A 16,384-nucleotide genomic window follows, 5' to 3' on the forward strand; every position below is an offset into this window, starting at 1 on the left:
AAAGACACATGTAGTGGCATATATCATCAATACTTTCTATGTTATATCTCAAAAAAACAACAACAGATAATTAAAGATCATTGTTGCTTTAGCTGGACAAAACAGTGTATTCGTGAATATCTCACAGATTTTCAGGTTTTATGAGGTTAAAAAGGTGTCTCTATTTATGTACACCAAACTAATGACATTTTTTTAGTGACTGGATAAAGTGTGTGCTCATGAAGACACTGCACATTGGGGTAAAATGCTTTTATTGTTGTGAATGAACCCAGCGTCCTTTGATTACAACAGAAACGTAGAGAGTAATGTCATCCGCATATCGCGTGTTTCGAGAATTCATGACAGCAAAGATTTCTTAACATCCCAGTGTAAAAACTGCTTAGAAAATGACTGAAATCCAACAGCAGCTTCACAGATAAACGCAACAAAACTTTTTACATACTTTTAAACAGTGATATATATTTAGAAAGTGCAAAAATCTGCGCAAATAAAGTACCTCCACTGTGGTTTTGGCTCAGCACACATTTTGGATGAGAGGATAAGGCTGATGATAGTTTCTCTTATTTCTTATTGTCAAGACCAAAAGCAACAACAAATGGGTCCACTAACAAGTGCAGTGTGTGTGTATCATATTCATTGTTTCTCAGAAACTATTGATGAGCCACACTGTTGCACACGTACACCATCCTGCAGCCACAAATCACTCACTTACTCACTGGAGTATCTAATGTGTACTACTATGCAGCTGAAAATTGTCTCAAGAAAATGTATTACTTCCTCCTCTAAAGTTTGAGTCATCGATACTTGGGAAAATTACAGAGCCATAAATCATAAAATATATATTTGTAAACACTTTTGTTTCACTTTTTGACTTACAACCTCAGAAAAACATTAACTGTCTTTGTGCTGAGTGCCACAGAGAGAGTATCAAGGCTGGAGAGCATAATGAGAAACTAACAAAAGCCTTATCCTGTAAGAAAGTGTCCCATTACCAGAAATCTGTCTTTGCTTTTGTCTTCGTCAGTTTGACCTCTGCCAAGTTGTTGTGTGTCAGATAACAGTTACACTGTGAACTTAAAGTCCACAACCATGAAAACATTCCCTGACATCCAGAAATTCATTTCCATGGCAGTGCCTCTAAATTCACAGACGTGTTTTGTGGCTACAGCAGAGCAAATTTAATACGTAGAATAGCGTCAGCAGTAGTCACAGTACCTAGTAGATACAGTCATTTCCTGATGTCACGTGTAAAATGTTATATATAGTTCACAGACTGAAGAGACACATTCGTATGAAAACATATGTCATGAAGTGTCTGACAGGTTGCACCAGACAAGTTAAATTCTCAGTAATTTTCCATCCAGAGGACCATGTGTTATTAACCCTTTCAGAATCTCACTCAGTGCAATTTGCCAAGAATTTATTCACAGAGACGATTAAATAGTCTAACTTGACAGAATGAATAAATTATATGACCGTATATATCAAGACTTTAGTCTTCTATAAAAGTTACAAAAATAAGAGAGAGATGTTAGATGTTGAACTGCCAAGAACGAGAAAACAGAGAAAAACTTTCAAGGGTTTGAAAATAGCCTGCAACGTTATGTTAAAGTATATTCAGAAAGGGTAAAAGTAAAACGCCTGTGTATTGATTTTAATATTCTCACACAGGCCTTGTGTGGCAACTTGTAGTAATTTCCAAATGCAATGAGCAGTTCCTTTAATGATTCATTTTGAAATGTTGAAAAGTCCAGAGAATAACATAATATTAGTCAGAATTACTCGGATTAGTAGATTAGTCAGAAAAGTCTTGCAGACAGTGGTGTGAAGCTTGTAGGGGTGAAGTTGATAATGTGCCATTTTATAGTGGAAGAAAAAAAATCAAACCATGTCCAGTTTGTACAAGGATTTACCTTTTTTTAAAATTTAAATTTAAGCCAAACAAAATCTGTTCTTGCACATGAACGTCAGGTAAACAATTTAAAAATACATCATGCGCAGGCAGCGTGTTACACCTCGGTGAGCTAAATACACATTTTCTATTCGGAAACTGTTAAAGTTGGCAACATTCATTCACACTTAAGTAAAAAAAAAAAGTATACTTCGAGTTATAAACGGGTAAAGAAATCTACAAAAAGCAGAAGTCATACAGGTCAACACATTTTTACGACATAAATTAAATGAAAATAACTTAACATCGAACACGTTTGTGCTTCTCCGGCCCGCTCTGCCTCAGACATGCAGATTCTCTGTGCAGTAACGGACGGGAGTCCAACATTGAAAAACACTTTTGAAGTCATGTATTTTCAGTATAAAACTTGTTGAAGTTGTGCGTGTGTTTTTGCTTTGTGCACAGAAGTCAGAACATGTTCACATTCTGTTTGGTCCACTGTGGTTTGTGTAGGAAAACACTGCAGCACAGTTGTGTTGTCAAGTCTTTGTAATCTATCTATCTATCTATCTATCTATCTATCTATCTATCTATCTAGCCATCTTTAACTTTGGGCTAGGATTTAACAGAAATAGCGATGGGTAAAGAAATGACTAAATAAATATGACTTTACACAAAGAGCCAACATCTTTGAGAATGACTCATTGTTTACTATGACAGTCACATGAATCATAAGAACAATATATTACTTGGAATAAAAACAGTTCCTAATATCCTCTACTGCCCTTCACTCCACCACCACCTTTGTCCGGTTGTGGTGGTTAAGTGACGTGAAGGAAAAGAGGGAAAAATCTCAGGGATGCGCAACTGCACCTCAAAAAGTTTTTAGTCTTTTGCTTCAATCATTTTTTGTGTGTTTGTTTTTGCTGCCGCCGCATTCAGTCGCAATGGAAGAACTCCAACCATTTATGGATCCCGGCAACACAAAAGAAAAAATAAGAAGAGGCTGCAAATAAAAGCAAGTCAGGAATACCCCCTTCTAAATCCTCTATGATGCATCATTCAGTAGCGTTCTGTGTAGCTGTCTCACTGTCTGTGGTTGAGTGAGTTCTGCTTCTGTGTAAGGTTGATGTCATAATGATCCAGGAGTCGAGCAAACAGAAGTTACGTGACAATGTGCAAATACTGCCGACGCATTTTCTGGCTGTTTATAACACAAGGTGTTCACCCTGTGCTGAAGGGGCTGCAAAGAATATTCCCATTTCTCTAGGCACCACCACACGCTGCCTCGTCGGACTTAAGTCAGTCCGTTATTATGTGGACTAAAACAAACCATGCATTATTTGCAGCTGCGTCTCGGACCGACTGCAATGTGACTTTTTAAGACGGATACTGATTTTAGAGGGGAAAGGTTCACAGATTGTTTTAGCTTTTCTTCGTGGACTGTGCACCGATTCACTTTATCGAGGTACTCCGAAGAGTTGCTTTCCAAAAAGAAATAACTTTAGTAAAGAACATTTAAGTAAATATTCTTTAACATGTTAAATAATTTAATATATATACACTGTCAACTGTTTCTTGTTGACACTGCTGAGAGCTGCTTCCTCTCTCTTACTCTGTGGTCCTTTCCACAGAATTATAAGTAGCAGTCCAGGGATGTAACGATGCATCGTGACACGATTAAGAATCGTATCGTGAACAAAAAATCGTGACTCGAATCGAGTCGTGAGTTGAGTGTATCGTTACATTCCTACTTACCACAAGCATTTTTTCTGCATTAAATAACAGTTTTCATATCGCGTACCGATATGTTTGCGATGTGCCAATACCGGCTGACCAATATATCAGTCGGGTTTTGTCGTCTCGAACAGAATGCATGCAGCATTTTAGGAAAATAAACATGATTTACGTTGACTATCCTTCGTCCTAAAAACAGCTTTCAGATGCAAACTAACATAACCAGTGTCGTTTGTAAAGAAGAGATCAAATGAAGCAACATTAACAACTTTTACAGTGTGTTGTACAACTTCGGTCCAGAGCATGAAAGGATAATTCAAGTAAACTCAGGAAATGTTGGCGCTGTGCAGGCAGCAGTGGCTGCAGTACATAACCGAACACAATGCTTCTTCTCAGTTCTTAGACACCCCGAGGCTCCAAAAACCGTCACCTGCTTTTGTTTTGACGATGATCTAAAGAAGCGCCACGCTTCACAATACAAATAAAGTGCAGTGGAGCTTCTTCTGCGTGTTACTGCATACGTACGACCGTCGACAGTTCTGTCAATGCTTCTTCTGTGCAGGTGTTCTGGAGCACGAGGCACCTCGGTGCACCTGTGGGAGTCAAACATCTTGGGACGAACGTTGACCAACTTGTCGGTCACGCGCCTGGCTTGAATCCACTGCAGATTGTGGCTGTGCTTGATTAGACCTGGCTCACATCCAGAACCTCCAGCTTTCCAATTATCGAGGAGATTATTCTTGGCAAAAGAAAAAAACAAAACAAGTGCACCTCTAGGTACTTCACATGGAAGATGGTGCCAACACGTATCCCAGGACAGCTGACCTTCTTTACCCGTCCTACGATCCAGTGACTTGACAGGGTTACAGCGAGGTTTCAGGGGAGAAGCTGATCGAGTGCTCCAGCTTGACGCCGTTGGACTTGGTTTCTGAAGGGCAGTCCCCAGGACATTCAGTCGGAATCTAGAACGAAAGAGAGATAGAGAGTTAGGTGGTGATCAGAACAAATTCAAAAAGCATTCGTTGTTATTTGCGGAGGAAGAATTAGATTAGAATTCTTAAATAAATCTGCGTCAGCCAACCTGTCAGTAACAACCCAGAATTATTGCACCTCCACTGGGAACCGGGACAGTTAAATATCATTTTATAAAACTGCATTAAAGGTGCAGTTTGTAAGATTTGAGACCATGATTTTCAGAACAAGGCAGACATGGAATATAATATTCATAAATATATTGTATCGTGCATGTGTAATCACATGAAAATATATATATATTTTTTAAATTCTCCTTTTATATTTGCAGTGGGAGCGGGTCCTCTTTCATGGAGGCTCATTTAAACTTGTTTTTGTTGACTCTCAGTACGTCAACTCAAATGCATGTTTCAAATATCTTTTTCAGTGTTGACTCCTGTCTGTTATCGGTCAAATAATCCTCTTTACCGCCACTATTATGCAAACCATCGGCAATAAGCTTGACTGGTGATGAATCTTCCAACAAAGTGACTCAATCTTGACCGACCATCAAAAAAACGTGTTGCTCCTTTAGGCTGCTTAATCATATCTGACGCCTGAGTGGCTGTGACGTCACCAACAATCAACTTAAAAGAGCATTTCAACATTCTTCAACACTCTTAACGCTGTCATCGTGGCTCTTACACTGTCCTTTATTAGACATGACAGAGGGAAGGCGCCATCCTGTGGAGATGAAGTGAACAACCAGCTGGGTGAAGCAGCTAAAAATCTGGATTTTTCCCTCAGGAGTCAGTAAAACAGAGCTAGAATAAGGTGAATATTGGACTTGTGTCTTTCTTTATCCTAACACCAGATTGGACCAAATAAAAACAAAACTGAACTCCTGTACAAAGTACAATCGTGTAAAATGAGGTAGCGCCACAGTGAAAAGGCAAAATTTTCTACCTTGAAACACGTCTCATAACGCTCAAACGTGCCCGTGTGATCATTTGGAAACCTCTGAGCTGAGAGTGAAGAGGAAGCAGAGGATGAGTTTGATTGCAGCTTCAGCGGTGACTCAGCAGGACGGTGGGAACGCAGAATAAAAACTGATTGAAGAGGCCGGACGAAACGATTTAACAGATTTAATGGCCTGGCCTGTCTGCCCTGGCCTGATTTGCAAGGCACCTTCAGAAACCATCAGAGGTTAGATTCAAGAAGAGGAAGGATTTTTTTATAGCGTCATTCATTTCGAGGACACTTGGTATGCCAGGACGGAAACAAAAGGAGACTTAATGTCCAGACTGACAAGGGCCTCTGTTCAGGGAGAGCAGAGAGAGGCTCAAGAATCTGTCTCGCCATAAGGTCACTCCATGGGACGTCAATAGGAGGGAAAATACTGGACAAAGAGACACTCAGACTCAGTGCTGTCCTCTCTAAAGGCCACTCCACAGGGATGGCAGAGGTACATTTCAGATATTTTAACCCAGAACGTCGTCAAATACACAAAAATACTGAAAAAGCTTTTTTCCTATCTGCCTGAACTGAAATAAATGTCTCTCTTAAACCACTAAAAACCATGCAGCTCTTGCAAAGTGACTAAAGAAATGTGATTTACAGGTAGAAGAACGCAGACGTGTGTTTTTGTGCACTTACTGCCTGCAGGTGGTTGCTGTCTAATCCCATGTTGACGTTGTGTCGTTTGAGTTCTGACTTAATCAAGGCTGAAACACAAAACAAGAAAAAGATTTTTAATATAGGTTCGACGTGGACACACACACACACACACACACACACACACACACACACACACAGCGTACCAGTGAGCAGTATTCCCAGGAAGATCCAGGCGCAGAGGAAAAGATTTCCAGCCAGCGGTTTGTAGTCTGTCGTCAGTTTACCCTGAATCAGAGTGAAAATGATCCCAAATATCTGCACACACACACACACACACACACACACACACACACTACAGTTAGCTTCTCTTCACAGATTTCTCTCAACGATCAAATTGAATTAATCAAAATCACGCTAACGTTTAAAAAAACTTTTGCGATACCTGAGCAAAAGCATTGAGGAGTCCTGACGACGTTCCCTCTGACTCCGGGTACGTGATCTCCACTCCAAACTCAAAGCCCAGAGGGAGGTAACCCGTCATGAAGAACCTGAGACACACACACACACAGTTCAGAGACTAAATAAAGTCAAATAATGTGTGTGTTCTGTTTAAACACACTACAAGGAGATTTGAACTGGTGCGACCTGCATAAACACACAAAGCAGTACCACTTGTGTCCACGGGGGGCACCACAAACACACACTCTGTTAGTCCTTCAGTCATCAGACACACAAACCTTTAACTTACAATATTTGAAAAATATTATGAGTTAAAGGTTAAAATGATAATTTACATTTACACAGGATATTTATTAATAAAGCTGCAAGAATGAGTTCATTAATCGATCTAGTCATCTGTCTAACTATTAAATTCATCGTTTAGAGAAACACTTTCCATGTTCTCTGTCTCTATGTGAATATTTTCTGGTTTCTTTCGTCCTCTCTGACAGTAAACTGAATATTTTTAGTCAAAACAAAACATGAGAGGACGTCACCTCGGGCTTTGTGACATCGTGATCAGTGTTTTTCACTATCTACTCACATTTCATGGACCAAACAAATAAAAAAAGCCTCAAAGGCATTGGAATATGTGTAAGTTTCTAAACCTTTACACTTCATTTGTTAACGTCTTTTAATTTATACCTAAACATCCACACAGTGTGTGATACATGCCTGCAGCAGGCCTGTGTTTAAACCTGCAACAGCAGAGACAGTGTCTTCATTATTTGTTTTGAAAGCAGCCGTGACAGTAAAGCTCCACAGACACGATGCAGCCTGAAGGTCAGATGGTTTAAAGATACGGTTGGCAGTTTGAATTTCAGCATCTGGGTGAAAGAAGCAACAACAGTCTGCAGCTCTGTGATCAAAAGAAGCTTCTCTGATTCGTTGAGATCTTCCACTGAACTCTGGTGCTGTTACGGGACGTAAAGCATGAAGGAAGGGAACGCGTTACGCAGACTGATGTGTCGTTTGGTCTTTACAAGGCCAGATCGTTTACGAGGTTAAATTATGCCCCTTTACTTTATGACACTGTGCAGCCTGGAACTGTAAAGTCGATATTTAACATGCACACAAAGACACGTGGTGGATCCTGTCTCACATCTAAATGTTTCAACTGTCAAATATTGAACCTGCAACGTGCCGCGGTGCTGACAGGTATCTATGTTTTAGAACAAATAGTCGGATAGTTTAGTGACTTGTGCTCGTCGTACCCCAGGACTCCAGCAGTGAAGAAGACCAGGTAGATGTTGTCCAGGTTCAGAGTGAAGGTGAAGACCACCATGCCCAGAAACGACAGGCCGTACACGATCAGAGTCGTCATCCTGTCAAAACCAGCAGCACAGACACATCAGAGGCAGACACTGAGTCAACAAATCAACATTTGCCCACATCCGGATTCACTTGGTAAAACTATTGAGTCCAATGAAACTAGAGCACTGGCCCGACCTGTCTGAGGTTTGGGTGTGGTCAGGATTCAGTTTCTTCAATGTGACTGTCTCAAATTTCATTTTACCCGTCGTCCTAGTTAGATGATTTGTTTTGGGTCAATCGTATGAAAGAACTCTGAACTCATATTACACGACGGCAGGTGACACACCTGAGTCTTAATCCCAGTGAAGTGAAACCTACAGCAAACAATGATATAATCAGACAATGTTTGGGGAAGACCTGTTCCTGTTTCAACATGACAATGCCAACATGGACAAAAAGTGAAGTCTACATAGGAAAGATCGGTGCGTAGGAAAGAGTCTCCAAACTTCAACCCAATGCAGGCCAGGGTCAAGAACATATACTCAGAGTGGGGGCGCACTTGGAACGGCATTTGATTGTTTTGAGTCAGAATGGGACGTCTAACCTGAAATTAATATTAAATACTGACAAAAAAAGTATAAAACCACATAAAGCATTACTTCTCCTGTCTATACCTTCAGAATGACAACAGGCTGCTATGGAATAACCATACAGAGCTCTACACACATCAGACTGGTCAGTTATGGAATAATAATATAAGTATAATACAAATATAAGTCAATAGTCTGCTGTTTTGTGAAGGAGACTCGTCATAGCCTTTTCATTTAGTCTCATGTCAGTGCAAACACTGTTGTGTAACATTAATTACCATAACTGTGTGAACATATGACAGTTCTACTGTCTTTCAGTTTAATTAATACAGTTACTACAGTAACTATCTGATGGAAAGTCATGCTCCACTTGTCTTCGGGCGTAGATTTGTGCCGAGAAGCACGTTTCATTTCCTGAGGTAAAGCTGAATCAGAGAGTGTTTAATAATCACACACCTGCTGATCCTTCTTCCAGCCGTTTGCGCACACTGCCTATGAGACATGTAGCACTTTACATACATTTACATATTATTCAAATTTCAACTGACTAAATATTGAACTGAGAGTGCGATTCGGCTTTATCACACCCTGTAAACTTTGAGTGTCCACATACTTTTGGCCAGAATAATAATAACTAAAGATTTTTTTTTTTTAAGGCCTTTCCCAGATGTTAATAATTACTGCATTATGTGTAACGTTAAAGTAAAATTTCACGTTCTGCTACTGCACCATCGTCCTATAAAGACGCAGCAAGAAATTAACAGGTGGGCAAAGTGTGTGTGTGTGTCTGTGTGTGTGTGTGTGTGGCCTACTTGTATGTCTTTGTGTGGTCCAACCACAGGCCGCAGAGGATGGAGCCGACCATTCCGGCGACGACCAGAGTCAAGCCGATTCTCCCGGCATTCAGCTCCTGGTTCTGAAAACAGAAGAGGAGACAGACAGACGAGTTAATACAGACGAGTGGAAACTGGACGGCTTTTTGTGTTTTCATGCTCATGAAACCTGAGCAGAAACACGAGGGTTCATCGTAAAGGTGGACGATAAGCCGGTCACATGTTCTGTAAGTGTGTACAAATGTGTGAGGGGTGTGTGTGTGTGTGTGTGTGTGTGTGTGTGACAGAGACTGAAGAGCTTTGGAGTGAATGAATCGCTCTCTCTCTCCATCGCTTGGCCTCTTGTGCATATGTGTGTGTATGTGTGTGTGCACTGACGTTGTTATGGTGGGCAGCAGGCATGCGTGAACGCAGCTAACGAACTCCGACAATAAGCTCGCGTCTCATCAAAGCCCTCAGAAGTTTCTTTGTTCTTTCTCCTCTTTCTTTCCTTTCAGGCTTATTTTCATACAAAGTTGAAAATATTGGCGTGACGATTAAGAAAGAGCTCTGGATTATCTGATCGGGATTGTTCCATTGTCGTGTTGTTTGACCTGCTCTGTGTCTTTGACTTTCAAAACGGGACAATAAGTGACAAAGGTCGACGGTAATCCGACAGCTTTTCTTTGGTTTGCTCTTCAGCACTGAAGACAATGGATCGACCCGGCCCGCATGTGAACCAACGCGCCGTCATTTGTTAGTCTTAGAAACACAAACGTGTGGGAAACTGAAGGTGAAAAGCTAAATCAACACGCATGCACTTTGTATGTTACGTGATGATCTGGCTTGTATTGTGCACTTTGATGTGAACACACAAATGAAAACATAGTTATACATATAATATTCCATACTGTGCAGATAGCGCCCCCTTTAGTCTCACACACTGGACCTTTAAGTATGTTTATGTATGCTGTCAGTGGCTCAGAGAACCACTGGAGTCATCGGGGGTTCACCCTCTGCAAACCATGAACATCTGGAGCAAATATCATTGGAATCCTTCAAGTGGTTGCCAAACATTGGATTGACAAAGCAACCACTACGCTACGCATCAGAACAACCATCACCATCTCCAAAAACTCCATGAATCATTAAGTTTATGTAACAAAGATTCTGTGAACTTCGTGTCGTGTTTCCTCTCTTAAAACCCAGATGGAAACAGACAGGAGAGATCACGATTAAACAGTTTAATTCACTCATTAACTTGTTGTTGTTTTTTTACCTCATAGCAGGCCATGATCATCTGGTTGAGCAGCGTTGAGACGGAGTAGAAGGATCCCGTCATTATACCTGCAGACGGACAGAAACAAAGAGGCAGTACAGTCAGAACAACAAACACATTAATGTTATCAGACATGTTATCATTTACTGGCTGCGTGTCTAAAGTGGCTCTGAGGATTTCTCAGTTTCTGCTGTGGGAGCGCTGTGTCTGTTTGTAATCAGCCTTCAGGGTCACAACTTAAAACTTGGGTATGTAGAAGCGAGCGATGGCTCACAGGAAAACGTAACAAAGCACTGGTGTGGTTTTGTCTTAGTCGCTGAACGTCGCTCACACTTACCGTAGCTGACGAGCAGGAGGACAAACGCTTTGTTCTTGATCAGGTTGACGATGGACTGTCTGTAGGAGTAATCCTCAGGCGGGGAGTCTGGAAGGACAGCCTGGGCCTGACTGGGAGGGAGGGAAGGCCGGTCCTTTATGACTGTAGGGGACGAGGCGAGTTCGGGTTAGATCGTTAAATATGTGATGATGTTCCCTAATGAGGAGTAAGCAACATAAATAACACGATGCGGGATCTAAAATGAGACGATTTCACCCTCTCCATAACACATTATATAGCTGATGTGACTCTGTGCCCCGTAAGCCTGCTCTTAAACGGCACGGAGTCACACACCGCCGACTATTTCACTGATTTTGGTGAAACTGGATCGTATTTCACGGATGTTGTCTGATGTCCTCCGGCTGCTCCGCCTCAACTCTTTGTGATTTACAGACTTTCCTGATGGACAGTGAAGTAAACTGCTGTTTAAGTTTGTTAGCCGGGCTGCCTGGACTGTGAGATCAGAGCTCCGGGAGGGGAGTGTTAGTGTTTGTACCACCGGGAAGAAGAAGAGGTTTTCAGCATGGGCGAACGCTGACGGTGTGTCGTGCCAGAACAGGAGCTGGGCAACCAGACTCAGCAGCCTCTATGGACATAATGGCAGAGGCTGAGAAAACGAAGAGGACGTTGACGGAAGAAGCCAAAAAGATAAAAGAGGTAAGAGAGGAGCTGAAATACAGACGCCGCGGTAGTACTGCACTCTGAAAAAGGGGGCGCCAAATCACAAAAATACAAATTTCTTGATTGTTTTATTATTTTTGCAATGATGCTCAAACCTCTGATCTCTCTTTAGCCTAATCCTATTATAATATTAATCCTTGAGTCCTAATTCTGAACTGGTCTCTTGCAGATGTAACGAGCCGTCATATCTGCATCCTGACGAGGACACAAACCTCAGCTCTTGAGTGCATGTGTGGTCACCTCACATGACGTTGAGGTAACTGAACCACAAATCTGATGAACACAGATGGCTGCACACAGTAAATGTATGCTACATCCCTTGACACAGGGCTGTGTGTGTGTGTTTGTGTGTGTGTACCTATAACCGTGAGGATGAAGAGGACCGTGGAGACGGCGGCGGTGCCGTAGAACATGATGCTGATGTTGTGGCCCGTCAGTTCAACGTCATCAGGAGTGTTGGGGACCAAAACTGGAGGCAACAGGAAGCCGATGGCTGTTCCCAACTGCGGACACACACAGGAATATTGTTTACAAACACCACGATGATGTAATACAATATATAATATACATAACATACAATATATGTTATATTAGATATTGAAATTTAGTGTTTTTTGATAAGATCTTAATAATTTTCACATATTTACATGTTACATGTTGTATTATGCAATGTTTATTATTATTTATTACTCATATGTTTCTATTCTAACCATAAACACACATGATAAAGTAATACTCTGTGGCCCACACACACACTGACCTGGTTCCCGAGCACAGCTGTGGCGCACGCCGTGGAAACCTCCCGGGGACCGAACCACACCGAGGCTATGCGTGACGGCAGGCCGAGGATGAACACCTGCGCCACGGAGCAGACGACCTGCGCGGTGACGGTGACTCCGAACAGCTCGGGGCTCACGCTGGCGCACTTGAGCCAGGCGCCGGCGCAGTTGAGGCCGGCGCCCAGCAGGGACGTCAGCCGCAGACCTTTACGGTCCAGCAGCCAGGTGGCCGGGAAGATGAGCGGCACATAGGCGACCATGTAGACGATGGAGAGCCAGTCCACCTTGTCGTTAGTCACGCCGTAGTACTGGGTGAACACGTTGGCGATGATGCTGTACTGGATCCACTGGAAGGCGTTCAGCAGGGAGTACAGGCTGAACACCGCCAGCACGGCGAACCGGCGCCCGTACAGCCTGGTCTCCAGCCTCTTCTCCCCCACCTCTCCTCCTCCTCCTCCTCCGTTGGGCAGCATCGCCTCTCTCTCATCCGCCGGCACCTCCTTCTCCTGCTCCAGCTCTCGCTCGGTGTCCGTCTCGCCGCGCGTCGTCGCCGTCGGCGCCGCTGCGTATGTCGCGTCCGCGCATCGCTCGCTCGCTCCGCGCAGCTCGGGAGACTTCCTCGCGATCGTGATGCCGTCAGGTGGCATGTGCTCCTGCACGAGCTCACCGGCAACCATGATGCACGTGTGGGTAGTTTCTTTTTGTTTCCTTCTCACCGGCTGATGAGCGAGACTAGGGGCGAGGCAGGAAGCGAGGGCGCGCAGGAACGAGCGGTTTCCTCATTCGGTTACTTTGTGATGCCGCTTTGACGCGTGAAATATCATCAGAGAATATGACGTGGACCAGATCACGGCTGCAGGAATATTAAAATAACCACTGCTCTTCTTCCCGGCTTCTCTCCAGCAGCATGCTGCCCGTGTGGTGCTGCGCGTCTTGTCTGCCTCCTCTCCGGATGGCTGGATGCCTCTCTGGGTCCCTCTATCTTTTGTTCAGATGACGCTGACACACGGCCTTCCGATGCCCAGGAGCCAATGGTAGAGCAGCAGCAGCAGCTTGTAGTATCTTGTAGCGCTGCCTGTAACTGTAATCTGTGACCATGTGGAGGCTGGAAACACATGATGCAACAGCCCGTAGAGAGTAAAGTGGAAGCAGACTCACTAATGCACATTAACAATGATTATTAACTGTGTATGCACTGTAAAACATATTATTGTACTTTGACAGGAAATGGTTTGCAGTAAATTCACAGTAGTTTTACAGTAATCACAGTATTTCTACCAAACTACTAAACTCTTCTGAAAACCACGATGATATAATACAATATATAATATACATAATATACAATATATGTTATATTAGATATTGAAATTTAGTGTTTTTTGATAAGATCTTAATAATTTTCACATATATTTACATGTTACACGTTGTATTATGCAATGTTTATTATTATTTATTACTCATATGTTTGTATTCTAACCATCCACCATAACTTCTTCTGAATTATGATATTGTAATATTAAAGAAACCACATATTATCACCATATCAGAGTGTAATTTAACATTAAAATACTATTTTTTTTTTGTATATTACCATAGAAACACGGTACAATACTGTGATTTTCATCTGTATTACTGAGTTATGTCACTACAGATGAAAATCACAGCACTGTACGGTGTTTCTATGGTAATATACAAAAAGAAAAATAGTTTTTTAATGCTAAATTACACTTTGATATAGTAATAATCTGCGGTTTCTTTAACAGTTTACAGTAACATCCCAGTACTGTACTGTACAGTAACCTGACACACTGCTAAAAATGTATAAAACAGAGTATTTTGATCCATAACATTACTGTAAAACTACAATATTTCATGGCTGAGTTATAGTATATGGTGCTTTTTGTTCTTGGAGACACGGTGAGCTCAGTGCTGAAAGGTTCATGTAAAACACTCAGAGTGAGATGGATCACATGCTGTAACATGGCTGCTGTGTTCGTATGATTAGCCGCTCCATATGCTCAGGACGTTATCTGTTCTAATCCTAATCATCGTTTGACCCAGTGGGACTCTACAGACAAGCTACAGGTAGAAGTCTGATCTCATTAGACACAAATCTCACCTGAGATTTGTGCCAAAAGACAAACTTTATATAGACACATTGTGTGTTTTACATTCAGATGCAGGCCTGTATTTTTATGCACTTCATCTCTGTTGTCTGTTTCAAGATCAAATAACCTCTGTTTGAGAGGAGGGAGGGAGCTGAGCTCTCACTCTGTCTCTGTTTTCAGGTACCAAGAGGAAAAAAACAAGAATTTGCTCTCAGGGGAGTGATCAGCATCATCGCGTGAAAACATTCGACCCAAAGGAAAGCATGTGTGTCAACAGACTGGTCGTGTCTCATGTCTCGGGTCTCGGACAAAGAGGACTCGGGATTTCAAGACTGGTTAAGACCAAGACAAGTGCGGAGATATTATTCACTAAATAACGTGGAGTTTGTTAACTGAAAATGTGTTTACACCAGCTGTTCTTCAGTCTGTGGTTAGAGAGCAAACACCTGCACGGCACAGAACACTGAAGAGAGTTCAGGTCGAGGTTTAACCACAAGACCAAGAACAACGAATCAAACTCGGTATTTTATGAAGCGGGTTGTTAAAAAAAACTAAATGAGTATGATCTGTTTCTGAAACTCTGCATGGAGTAACTCATCCTGCCAAAACACAAAACATCTTTGGCATGGAGCGCCTTCCTCAGGTTTCCCGTTGCCATGGAGACACCAGCCTCACAAACTGACCCCAGGTTACATAATTTATAATAGGAAAAAACACACACACACTAAGATTTGAAATGTCTGGATCTGAAGAGCGAGCTCTCCTGGAGCTGAACCTGCGGAGGGAGACGTGGTGTCAGGTGGAGCTGAACCCAGGCCAGTCCTGGGAGAGGACCGAGAGGAGACATTATGGGAGTCACCTGAGGACCGGCCCGGTGCTTCTCAGCGCTCTGACCGCCGGACAGCAGCGCAGGACTGAGGCCCGCAGAGAGCTGCAGCCCCCCGCAAAGCTTCCAGAGAGGAGGCACTTTGAAGAAAACAGTAAGAGTGTGTGTGTGTGTGTGTGTGTGTGTGTGTGTGTGTGTGTGTGTGTGTGTGTGTGTGTCAGCCTCTAATACTTCTAATGATTTTACAGAAGTCATATATTTATTTAAATTCATTAGTGGATGAGAGAAACAAACACTTTTGGAACAAGAATATTATTATTGTCTTTTTAGCTGAGTGCCAAATCTTTGAATGAACAAGAAATAAAACAACTTCAAGCAGCTTCTTCTTCAACTTCTTCCTTGCCCAGATATTCCGCAGATTTTCCACTTGTCCTTGAATCAACTTATTACAGTTGCTTTTGTGACACAACAATCTTGGCGTAGCTCCTGAAAAAGTTATTTATGAGGGTCCTTATCAGGACGAAGGTGCAAAGAGTGGAAAGAGCCAACGGTCAAAATATGCAGCGGCATATTCAATTAAAACTGTGTGTGTGTGTGTGTGTGTGTGACTGATTATAATGATGAAACTTGAATAAATGATTTACAATCTGCCAGTTCTGGACAGTTTCCCTACAAATGACCAACAATAATGTAAGATACACGTGTTTCATAATGTCATTAACAGACTAAAGCTTCAAAATCTCCAAGTGTTGCCATTTAATATATTAGAATTATATCTCATTATGTTGATTTATGCCATTATGATCCATTATGACCTCTTTCCTTCTCCTACAGATAAATCACACCTGGTGTAGACGACTGCAGCCCGAAGCTGATTCAGCAAATACACACAGGACCTGAACACACTTCAACTGTCAGGGTTTTATTTCCATAAACATAAAATCATGAAGACATTACATCGCTCACGTGTGGACATTAACTCACT

At 42.2% G+C, this 16,384-nt stretch overlaps 2 protein-coding genes across 2 annotated transcripts; one reads left to right on the forward strand and one right to left on the reverse strand.

Moving 5' to 3' along the window:
- Positions 1 to 234: 234 nt before the first annotated feature.
- flvcr1 (FLVCR choline and heme transporter 1) lies at positions 235 to 13,770 on the reverse strand. Its single transcript, XM_027284134.1, has 10 exons — positions 12,447 to 13,770; positions 12,045 to 12,189; positions 10,967 to 11,107; positions 10,630 to 10,697; positions 9,351 to 9,454; positions 7,909 to 8,019; positions 6,639 to 6,744; positions 6,400 to 6,511; positions 6,236 to 6,303; positions 235 to 4,590 (listed from the first exon to the last, which is right to left on the reverse strand). The coding sequence occupies exons 1-10, from the start codon at positions 13,140 to 13,142 to the stop codon at positions 4,492 to 4,494; spliced, it is 1,650 nt and encodes a 549-aa protein (XP_027139935.1). The 5' UTR covers positions 13,143 to 13,770; the 3' UTR covers positions 235 to 4,491.
- A 463-nt stretch (positions 13,771 to 14,233) lies between these two features.
- Positions 14,234 to 16,309, forward strand: spata45 (spermatogenesis associated 45). The gene is made up of 2 exons (XM_019259129.2): positions 14,234 to 15,553; positions 16,234 to 16,309. Exons 1-2 carry the CDS (start codon positions 15,310 to 15,312, stop codon positions 16,251 to 16,253), a joined length of 264 nt encoding a protein of 87 aa, XP_019114674.1. The 5' UTR covers positions 14,234 to 15,309; the 3' UTR covers positions 16,254 to 16,309.
- The last annotated feature ends 75 nt before the right edge of the window (positions 16,310 to 16,384 follow it).

Source organism: Larimichthys crocea, chromosome XI (genome assembly GCF_000972845.2).
Source record: "Larimichthys crocea isolate SSNF chromosome XI, L_crocea_2.0, whole genome shotgun sequence".
Classification (NCBI taxonomy): domain Eukaryota; kingdom Metazoa; phylum Chordata; class Actinopteri; family Sciaenidae; genus Larimichthys; species Larimichthys crocea.

Bases quoted from the DNA above. Each gene is read 5' to 3' on its own strand.
- spata45 (XM_019259129.2), top strand. From the start codon at position 15,310: ATGTCTGGATCTGAAGAGCGAGCTCTCCTGGAGCTGAACCTGCGGAGG. The intron at 15,554-16,233 runs GTAAGAGTGTGT...CTTCTCCTACAG, and splicing joins GAGGCACTTTGAAGAAAACA to ATAAATCACACCTGGTGTAG.
- flvcr1 (XM_027284134.1), bottom strand. From the start codon at position 13,142: ATGGTTGCCGGTGAGCTCGTGCAGGAGCACATGCCACCTGACGGCATC. The intron at 9,455-10,629 runs GTAAAAAAACAA...TTCTGTTTTCAG, and splicing joins TGATCATGGCCTGCTATGAG to AACCAGGAGCTGAATGCCGG. The intron at 8,020-9,350 runs GTAGGCCACACA...TGGTTTTGACAG, and splicing joins GACCACACAAAGACATACAA to GATGACGACTCTGATCGTGT.